Source organism: Filicampus tigris, chromosome 16, assembly GCF_054856515.1.
Source record: "Filicampus tigris isolate MCC_2025a chromosome 16, RoL_Ftig_1.0, whole genome shotgun sequence".
NCBI lineage: Eukaryota > Metazoa > Chordata > Actinopteri > Syngnathiformes > Syngnathidae > Filicampus > Filicampus tigris.
In genome coordinates, this window is record NC_141232.1 from 14,414,459 (window position 1) to 14,425,649 (window position 11,191).

The 11,191-nt window shown below is 41.4% G+C and overlaps 1 protein-coding gene across 1 annotated transcript; it reads left to right on the forward strand.

The window, feature by feature from the left end:
- The first annotated feature begins 961 nt into the window (after positions 1–961).
- Positions 962–11,182, forward strand: LOC147134897 (CCN family member 1). Its single transcript, XM_086056446.1, has 5 exons — positions 962–1,171; positions 3,305–3,518; positions 4,259–4,699; positions 5,147–5,325; positions 8,624–11,182. Exons 1-5 carry the CDS (start codon positions 1,121–1,123, stop codon positions 8,927–8,929), a joined length of 1,191 nt encoding a protein of 396 aa, XP_085912572.1. The 5' UTR covers positions 962–1,120; the 3' UTR covers positions 8,930–11,182.
- Positions 11,183–11,191: the final 9 nt, after the last annotated feature.

Sequence of the window (11,191 nt, forward strand, 5' to 3'; positions counted from 1 at the left end):
TACAAACATGTTAGAATATTACCACTGACTGGGCAGCTTTACCTTTATTATTCAAACGTCAAGTAGATAAATCAACAACTATTCAATAATGTTTGGCTATAGCTTTTAATGCTAGTCAAATATGACAGGTTGATGTGAGTTTGTTTGCAACAGGTGTGCATACACATATGTCTTATACTGTAAATGTTCATGTTTACACTGCAAGGGTGAAAAAGGTGTGTATTTCCTTTTGGCAGAATGTACAGAAACTCTTCGGTCAACTTTTACAGAGGCAGCAAAAGGAAAACATCGACAACAACACCGGTTAAGACGATGGAGTGTGTGCGGAAGTGCGTGAACATGAGTTAGCTGTCAGCTCAGGTGGAGCACACTTCCTGACAACATGACAGCGAGATTATCCAGGCAAGTCCTCATCTCCGCTCTCAACTCTTTAATGGAAACCATTGACCAAATGAAGTAAAAACTTGTCGAGCGAGCAAGAGAGAGAGAGAGGGAGAGAGAGAGATGGGGAGCGAGAGAGAGAGAGAGAAGAGAGAGAGAGAGAGAGAGAGAGCCTGGGAACTAGTGAGTTAGGATAAGGGATGTGGACAGGCTTACTACAGGATATAAGGAGTTATTAGATTTTTATTTTTATGACCAATGTACTTAGGCTATATGGCATGTGACAAAAACAGCAGGCGGCCAGAAGGTATGCGTGTGAAAAGAACATTAAAGCAACAAAAATATTATTACCACTTGACCATAAATAAATAAACACCCAAAGGCTGGATCGTCTTTGGAATGTAGTAATTCTGAATTTTATGAATGACCGCATTCATGTGGGGCTACGCCCCCTTTGAGTCTAGTCTCTAGCTCGGACGCTTTGGAGCGCGCCTCCGTGCTAATTGGCTAGCAGAGCAGCAGTGGGCGTGGCTACTATAAAAAGCACCGCGCTGATATAAAAACTAGCCCTCAAACTTTGATCGATGACATTTAACAAGTGATGGAGGACGTTTCGTGACCGTTGAGCGAATCGGATATAATCTTTTGTGGACAAACGCTATTGTTGTTGTACCGGAAGAGGATTTATTCTTCTGTAACAAGTCCCGCTTGTCGTCTTCTATGTGAATCAGCTGACAGCATGGGGATACTGCTGTTACTTGCTGTCATGCAAGTGGTGACAGTCGCTTTGGTGAGTGGGTGAGCTTTATTATTTTGTCACAACGGCTTTCTTGGGATGGGACAATGAATTTGAGCAGCCCAAAAAAAATCGTTTATGCATCGCCTGATTGTAGTATCATTTGGAAAACAGAACACCGGAAGCTGCACGAATAGTTGCCACATGGTATACACTATTTTAATCACCTTCTATGTTGAGCTGATGGGGACGACAACGACTATTTACTAGAAAACAAGAATATCATGTTTTTTCCTTTCGTTTTGTTTTTTTTAAATATGTTTTTTTTAATAATAAAAAAGATATCTGCCTGATACAATACGGCACTAAAAACAGCAAGACATGTTTGTTATGTATACTCTTATCTAATGAAAGTGGATTGTCATTGGTGATTGATTATTATTGTTTGCTGTACATATAAACATTTTATAGTTTTATCAATTCCAATTCATATGAAAAGTGGCTACTGGCTGTGCTTTAAAGTGCTATAATTTATTCAAAGTATATTTATTTTGTCCATTACTATCGAGCAACAGGTGCACACGATTTAAATAATGAAGCTAAAGGATTAGTATTAGTATCTGTGTGTGTGTGTGTGTGTGTGCGCGAGTATATATGTGTTTGTGTACATATATGTACACAAACATACATATACTATGTATGTATATATATATATATATATATATATATATATATATATATATATATATATATATATATATATATATATATATATATACAGTATATTTATATATACATAAAGGATAACAACAACATACATACGTACACATACATATACACATAAACAGTATATTTATATATACATACATACATACATGTATACTTTAGATACCTATGTACATATACATACATATATACATACATACATACATACATACATACACCATACACATATATCATTGCTGTCGTGTGAAAAATACGTATGTCCAATTTTGTAATTTTTACAAATTTTCATGTTAATAGGATATCTGGAATGCGGAAACCCCATTAACGTAAACATAAAAAACTTTGAAAAAAATTTCACAGGACAGTGATGATACATAAATACATACATAAATATGTATGTACTTTTATGCATAATATACACATATATACATACATACGTACATACATATATCCACACTTACATTCATATATGCATGCATGTACATCTATGTGCATAATATATACATATATACATGCATACATACATTTATACATGCATATATGCATGCATGTACATCTATGTGCATAATATATACATATATACATGCATACATACATTTATACACACGTGTATATACTGTACATACGTATATACATATGTGTTTATGTATATGTATATATATATATACATATATTTATATATGTATAGATAGATAGATATGTGTATATATATATATATATATTTATATATATATATATATATATATATATATATGTATATATATATATATATATATATGTATGTGTACACACACAAAGTACATACACAAAGATACATACATACATACATAGCTGATATCCCATCACTACCCATGTACAGTATATACGTGTATACGTGTATGTACTTTGTGTGTGTATATATATATATATATATATATATATATATATATATATATATATATATATATATATATATATATATATATATACATATATATATATACATATATATATATATATATACATAACTGAGATCCCATCACTTCATACAACAAGTAAGGGTGTTTCTGTCTGTGGGGTAGGTGTCACAATCAGAAAAGCAATCTTTTTTCAAAAGATGTCTAATAAATGCAGAGAGTTATGCGAGTGTGTGCCGCGAGGGTAAAAGAGAAGGTGCGAAACAAAAGCTGTAGCAGCAGGGAGGTGGTGGTGGTGATTTGGGGGCCAGGGAACACGGCTTTCATCCATGCACAGCCAGCGAAAGCCGGGCGGAAGGCGACAGTGGGTTACAGATATCCCTGCGGGGCTCGGGACAGAGCTGGTTATTCAGCCAATGCTTAGTGTCGCACACTTTGAGGAATCTCTATGATGTGTGTAACATGACTCTAACTATTGTCCAGTGCGGTTCTAATCTAGCTCCTCAATGCCTGCAAACTGCTGTAAACAGTTTTGAAAACTGCTTCATCCCTTCCTTTCACACAGGTGACTGCAGAGTGTCCGGTGCTGTGCGAGTGTCCCGCCGGGCCGTCGTCCTGTCCCCCAGGGGTCAGTTCTGTCCCGGATGGATGCGGCTGCTGCAAAGTGTGCGCCGCGCAGCTGAACCAGGACTGCCACGAAGGACAGCCTTGTGACCACCATAAAGGCCTGGAGTGCAACTATGGCAATGATGTTGGCCGTACCCACGGCATCTGCAGGGGTGCGTACCTAAGAAGTGGTTAGACGGCCACCGCGGAGAGTGGCTTTGGCTTCAGATTGGGCGCGGATTGGCTCTTACTTCAGGGTTGTGTAAGGGAATGTGTAACTTCAGGGAGGGGAATCTGGCTCCTGAGCCAAACGGCTGGAGTTTCTCTTTGATAGGAGCTTGAGGTTTGAAGCCAGAGCCACCTTTGAAAAACAGAGCACCTTCATGAGCTGCACACTGAAAACTGGCCAAGTCCGGGATTTATATAAGTAGTTCAGTGTGTACACAAACAGACCCATGAAACACACAAACACGCACACACGTACAGTGGTATTTTTATATGTGTGTTTATTTGGGGGTGTTTCTATATAAAGGGGGGTATCCGGGGTGTTGTATGGGGGATCCCACTGAGGGAGAGAAGGGGAACGACATTGTAAATAAGTCAAAAATCTTTTCAGGGCTAAGAATAGATCTTGGTTCACAAATTCGGAGATGGCGTGTCTGTCCTCTCGTGGTGAACTCTTGTTAACTCATTCACTGCCATAGCCGAATTTACACGTCTTTTCAAAGTCCAGCCATTCAATCCCAGGAATTGATGTATATTTTTTTCCATTTTTTTTTTCTCCAAACATTAGGGTAAAAGAGGGTCTGAAAATGTCTGGCATTGAATGAGTTAAAGATGCCTATGAGCCTCTTGTGCTGTTTTTTCCCTGCACTCGTTTTGAATCTAATCCACTCATCTTTCTTGCTTCTAGCAAAGGCAGAGGGCCGCTCCTGTGAATACAACGGGCGTATCTATCAAAACGGTGAGAATTTTCGAGCTGGCTGCAAGCACCAGTGCACCTGCATCGACGGGGCAGTGGGCTGCGTGCCCCTCTGCCCCAGCCACGTGCCCCTGGCATCACCTTCCTGTCCGGCCCCACACCTCGTCAAGGTGCCGGGCCAGTGCTGCCTCAGCATCGACTGCCACAAGGGAACCACCGTCGTTCCGCCGGCGCACCGCCGACCTCAACCTCCAGCTTATCCGCCGTACCCCTTCATCCCATACCCATCTTACCCTTACGCAAAGCCGTACGCAAAACCTTACCAGAAGCTGTATCCCTACAAACCCAAAAACGAGATGGACACCCTGGGAAACGAGCTCGTGGAGCTTGGCCGCAAATGGGACAAGCCGCGTGGCCACAAGCACCTGGCGGGTAAGTACGAGTTGTGCGCCCGAGTGACGTCTGTTTCCTGTGCGCTGTAAAGCATCATGTTTGTGTTTTGGCCATTTTGGCCCTCTGACGCACAAATGGCCCCACTGTGAGCCCTTCGCTGTGTGTGTGTGTCAGCATTTATATGTGGCTTGTTTTCCACTGGCTCCCTGCACACCAGAGGTGCTCTCTCTCGCATACACAGGTCTCACACAGCACATACCTCTGTCACCCAGCCTTCACTCTCTGTAATCACCCTCTCTACGTGTTAGTGTTGCCTGTTCACTGAATGAGGCCAGTGTGCTTTGCATCTTGCCTCTCCTTTTCCCCTTACTCCTCCTCTGCTGCTCAAACCCCTAATTTAACGTTCACTCATCTCACGTGTTATCCTGCGAGTCTCTGAACGTTTTCGCGTTTGTAATTCGCTCTCTCTTTCGTCCTCTCTCGTAGCATGGAGGAAGGTGGGGGATCAGTGCGTGGTCCAGACTACTTCCTGGTCCCAGTGTTCTCGCAGCTGTGGGATGGGCATTTCCTCTCGCGTTACCAACGACAACGCGCGCTGCAAGCTAGTCAAGGAGACCCGTCTGTGCAACATACGGCCCTGCAGCTCCGTATCGATCCCGGCCAAGGTGAGGAACCTTCTTATGAAGGGTGAGGGTAGAGTGCTGCCTCTATCTACGGCTCACAATCACTATGAATAATGTGCCCAGTTCATTCAGGAAAGGGTTGCCCTCAAGGGATCAGATCAGTATTAATATCATAGCATGCATACAAGGCCCTGCTGCTGAGTAGCGTGAAGTCATGCTGGTCTGTTCCATCTATTCACGGTTCTGTTGCTGTGCGGCCAACGTCCTGTGTGGGATGTGATGAACGATGGAATTTGTCACTTTCTTTGAGCCCAGAAATATTAGAGGTTGGCTACATGGAAGACCAACATTAAAGAGGGGCAAACAACCCAAACATATTTTTTTCAAGAATATGTTCCCAGCAGGCCCACTAGTTGAAACGCAGCTTTCTGATTAATATTGCGTTTGTGGAATATGAGTCAAGCAGCAAAATCCACCTGTTTTTAGCTATCTCGGGGGTGGCGATTTTGTCACTTCTGTCGACTGAAAATGACATCACAACTACTGTCCGGCCAACTACTGAATCACGATGGCTTCAGAAAACAGGTCAGCCGTGATTGGTCGTTACCTGAGCCCTGAGCCCTGAGTAGTTGTGATGCCATTTTCAGTCGAAATAAGTGACAAAATAGACGCCCCCAGAGATGGCTAAAAACGAGTGGATTAACTCTTATTCCACAAATGCAATATTTATCAGAATTCTTTGCATGGACTTGCATAGAACATATTATTGAAAAAATTATGTTTGGGTTGACTTCCTCTTTAATCAAAAAAGGTTTTGAAGACACTTGTCAGCATTATTTATATGATTGGATTTAAACACTTAAATCGGTAAAACAAATGCTGTAAATCCAAGTATGGCTCTTGATACATGGAGTCTTTTAAACTAGCTATACGTAACGGGTAAATCGTCAGTACCTAAAAAAGGAATATCGAGTGTCCGGTATTTTTAGTAGTAGTTTTGTTGAAAGATATATATGAGTACCACCTTATGAAGTATTATAGGTATATAGTCACTCACCGTTCCTTGAAGATCCACTTTCATATTTACAAAAATTAACTGCAGGTTGACTGAGTTTCAGCGGAATAGCCAATTCAATTTTAATTCAAGGCCGCATCTCACTGAGCGGCGAGGTATTGCAAAGTGTGTGCGCACGTCGCGAATGTTGGTCATTTCGTCAGGGTTAGTTCAAGGTCACAAATGGTCACTAATAGGTTCGCCAACAATTTTAATGGTCTTAAACAGTTTTCTTGTCGCAAAGCAAAAACAAGCCGCCATTCGATTGATTTTTTTGCTTTGACCTTGTGAGCGTAAATTTGAAATATGAGGTCTGTATGGTGACAGTGAACTCAATTCATCTCCGTTCACAAGAAGCAGCAGTTTGGCTAATAGAGAAAAAGAGGCTTCAAGCTGTTTAATGCCACACCCACTTGTAGTTTATTGTCAAACTAAACATAAAACAAAGAAAATTACACCTTGTGTACTCAAAACAACGAAACAATGTTGTCTTAAGAATGGGGCACTCGCTTAATGCAAACATATAAGTAAAATACCCTTGACATGCTAACGGTTAGCATCGATAGTCACAGTTTAAAAACCCTTTAAGCAACGGATATTATAACACAAAGGGTGGAGCAACATATGTTGACAGACAATACTCAACACCTTTATGAAAAATGACTGATATTATCGCATCTTACTGAGTTACTTACATCATTACCTACTGAATAGCACACTGCTCCTCTTTAGCCTTAAGAAGGATTTTACTCTTGCCACTATAAATATGCAGTACACAGCCCTAACTAAATACATCAAGAAGCAAGAGTGTATTTTAGAACACTTCATAACATTGAAAACTTTTCCCTCTGTTTGCGGGGGCTTGTAATTGGAGTTGCACTCAGCATCTCTTTGCTGTGTGATTTAAAGGGCACTCGAGTCACCCACTCTGTTGCTCCCTCACATTTCCTACACAACACTCGCCAGCAAATGCTTTGCCGATGCCACGAGCCACTCAGGAGGCTATTGGGCTGTTATGCACCTGTTTCACTCAGTGTTTGCAGAGCTGTCGTGGGTGTTAAGATGTGCATCGGCATCAGTCGTTGCTTATTGTTGGTACGCTCTTAACTCATGCGGTATTCTGACCTCTTTTAGTTTTCTTTGCCCTTTGACTTTAGTGCATTAACTAAGCTTTCAAGTCATTGTGTTTGAGTAATGGGTTGTTTCACACTGCTAATACCAAGCAAACGGTAACGCAATATTATAAAGCTGTCTTTTCTGTCGCCCGTTGTCTTTACCGCTTATCCCGTTCATGGCGGGAGGGGTGCTCTGGGGCCTACCTGATTTGATTTATGAGGCTGAGGTGTGGGACTAGTCACCTGTCCGTCACAGGGCTGACACATAGAGGCGGGTAACCATTCACACACACTACTACGGGTTATTTTGTGTTACTAAACTGAACAAAAATCTGGAAAAAAAACATTAAAGGATGATCCTTTGTATTTTTGATGATGATGTGCATACAAATAACAATGCCTGCAAAAATGGCTCGAAACGCTCGCCATTGCAGATCCGAACCAAAAGCAAATTTTCAATATCATTGGACTGCATGCAAAATATACAGTGATGCATATGTGTGGGTAGCGTTAACTTAGAGTAAACGTACATTTTGTTAGAGAAGCGTTTGAGTCAGAAATGAAATGCACCGTGGTCCTCATTGTTGTTTTAGATGTGAGGAATGAATGGTGTTGCTAGTGGTCGCTTACGCTTGGTTTACTGTTTGCAAGTCATTAAGCACAATTGTGTTTTAACGGCAATATATATATATATATATGTATATATATATATATATATATATATATATATATATATATATATGAAATTAGCATTATTTTTAAAACTGGAGTATGTAGCCTTGAAACTGCTAGCAAGATTTGAATGCGCCCCTTGCATATTTACCCAAAGTAACACCCCCAGCTCACAAATGAGCGAACACTGCAGCACGCCAAGGCAGCCACATTGCTAGCATTACTTGTTCATGATGGAGTATTGCCAAAAATGAAATGTTACCGGTTTAATGTTGTATTTGCAACTGCATTCAATTAAAACATGAAAGGCAATAATCTTCCCTGATGACCCGATAGGAACGCCCACATCGGCGCCGTTTGGTAAAGCGATATGCAGACGTCCATATACAGCCATCCACACCTCAACCAACACTTTTATATCCCATGAAGTGGAAAAGTAGAGAGCTTTCAACTTCCTTCTTGTTAACTTTTGGTGCTCCTTCATTTTGTACCTCTACAGAAAGGAAGGAAGTGCTCCCGAACCCACAAGGCCCCCGAGCCGCACCGCCTCTCCTACGCCGGCTGCAGGAGCACTCGCCTGCACAGGCCCAACTACTGCGGAGTGTGCAGAGACGGCCGCTGCTGCTCGCCTCGTCGCACGCGCACCGCCAGCGTCACCTTCGCCTGCCCCGACGGCGAACGCTTCACCAGATCTGTCATGTTCATCCAGTCATGCAAATGCAGCGACGAGTGTAACCATCTCAACGAAGCGGCCATGCCCCCGCAGCTATGGCTCTACGGAGACACACACAAGTTCATTGACTAGTCCGCTGACTAGCCCCCCCCCAGACCCTACATTCCTATAAAAAAAAAAAAACATTGACCCCACCACCCCTAACAGTCCCCCAGGCACGTGCACAGATAGACCCCTAATGGTGCTCCAGTACCAGCCTTTTTGCCCTGGATGAGAAAAGTGCCCTTTGCCTGGAGCCCATTTTTTTTTCCTTTATTAGTCAAAATTTGACAAACAAACAAAAGAAAATACCCTCTCTGTCATCAATTCTCCCCAAAAGTGTTTTGACATCAGATGGGTATTTATTTGAATTCTTGTGAGAATTGTGCCCCTCACTGTGCGGTGCACACACAATTTGGACAGGGGTGTGTAGACTATTTTTTTGTCCACTGTAGCTTCCATTCACCTCCTTTGTATATAGGTTTATTGACTGTGTTGATTGTGTTCAAAGAAATTGATACATATGTTAAAAATATCTACTACTGTCTTTTTTGGGATGCGTGTTTGGTGATGGTTGCCCTTTTGTTGGCTTAAGCACCTTCCCCAAAAATGTCTGTGCACGTGCCTGCAGTTCACATTATACAGGGTGAAAAGTAACTTGCTATTTTAATATACTTGCGAATTATTTAATATATTTTTACATGTTTGTTCTAAATTGAATCTTTAATTTTTTTTTCTGGTTTGCTGTTTATTCTGAATCCAGTCTTTCCCAACCTTGACTGAAATGATTCCAAATGAAGAAAATGACAATATATGAATAATGTATAAGTATTATACGATAGCAAGTGGCAAGTTCAATCACCCTGTAGAATAGCTGTCCTTAGTGTATCTATGAGTAGATGCAAGCTGTGTGCTTAATGTATGTCATCTTTTGCGATGTTTTCGGGGAGAAGGTTGGGAAGAATTTTAAGCGATCTTCACCGGCTCTGCTTAAGTGTAGATTAAAATGTGTTTTTATGACCTCGATGGGAAGTATTGTTTCTCCAAGAACCCCCTTGAACTCTATGAGACTTTTGTTTGCTGGGGGATACCATGTAAATAGCCGACACAAATACGTAACTGTTGCTGTTTTATTTTGTTGGTCATGTGACAGAAGTTATGAATGAAAGCGGCCTAATAGTCCTGATAAAGCAAAATGTGGAGGTGGAGAGTACTTGACCCGAAGGCCTGATGATGACGTTGTCATTCTGACATGCATGTGGCCCGTGACCTTATTTGGTATTTATTCATTCGTATTTATTGTTGGGTTTCACACACAAGCGGCCGGCCGTTAGGGAAGGCAGCGAATTTGGAGAAGCCGAGAGACAAAACAGCTGAGGTCTGTCAGACATTTGGAGGGGAGCTTCCACAGATTGACATCAGTCACACTGAAGATGGATGATGATGGTTACAGGGGGAGGAAAAAAAAAAAGAAAACAAAGAGATGATGAAACCTGATGAGGTTTGAAACGCAGGTCAAAGGTTGTTTACACAGCTGGACTCATCCCCTGCTTTGTCTCCTCAAGAAACTGAGGCATTTAGCAAGCAACGGCGGAACAAGCCTGGGAATCTGGCGCCAGGAAGTCGACTACCCGATTCTGCGAAAATTACAATCCTGACGCAAGAGCTAAATCCTCGCTGGCCGGGTTGCTATAAAAATAAAAAAAAATAAAAAACTGAACGGAAACCTATCATTTGTGACGAGAGGGCGGAACTGCTGCTCTGCCGAAAAGGGCCTGTCATCAAGCAGCCATGGTTGGAGGCTGAGTCATCATCAACCCAAAGCAGTAGTCACGCTTCTTGACGTTACTGTAAAGTGGAGTCAACCAGTGGACTGTTGTCAGAAGAGTATTTTGGTTCTACGCAGTCAACAAGAAACTCATACACTTTGACCTTAACCAAATACATATTTTAAACCATGAGGAGCATTCTATTGAAATAGTTCATCTTTGTGCCATAGTGAATTAAGCAAACTTTTTTTTTTTTCCCCCATACAAGCTTTATTAAAAGTCATGTTTCCTGTGCTGCATAGATGCCGTTGCTCTGGAACTATACCTTTAGTCTTTTTTATAGGGACATGCTAGAGCAGCAATGTCCAGGCTGTATATGGGCCAACCTTTTTACCAGTTGTACTGACATAGTCCATGTATATTTTAGCACTGAATACGTCTGGGTTCGGATCCTTTACATGCATCTCAGTGCAAATGTTGAAGATTGTAAATCTATGAGTGTACATTAGATTCCATCTGTAATAATTACAGCATGATTTTAATTGTATATTCCATTAAAGATTTCTACAGTCCAAAATTGTTGATA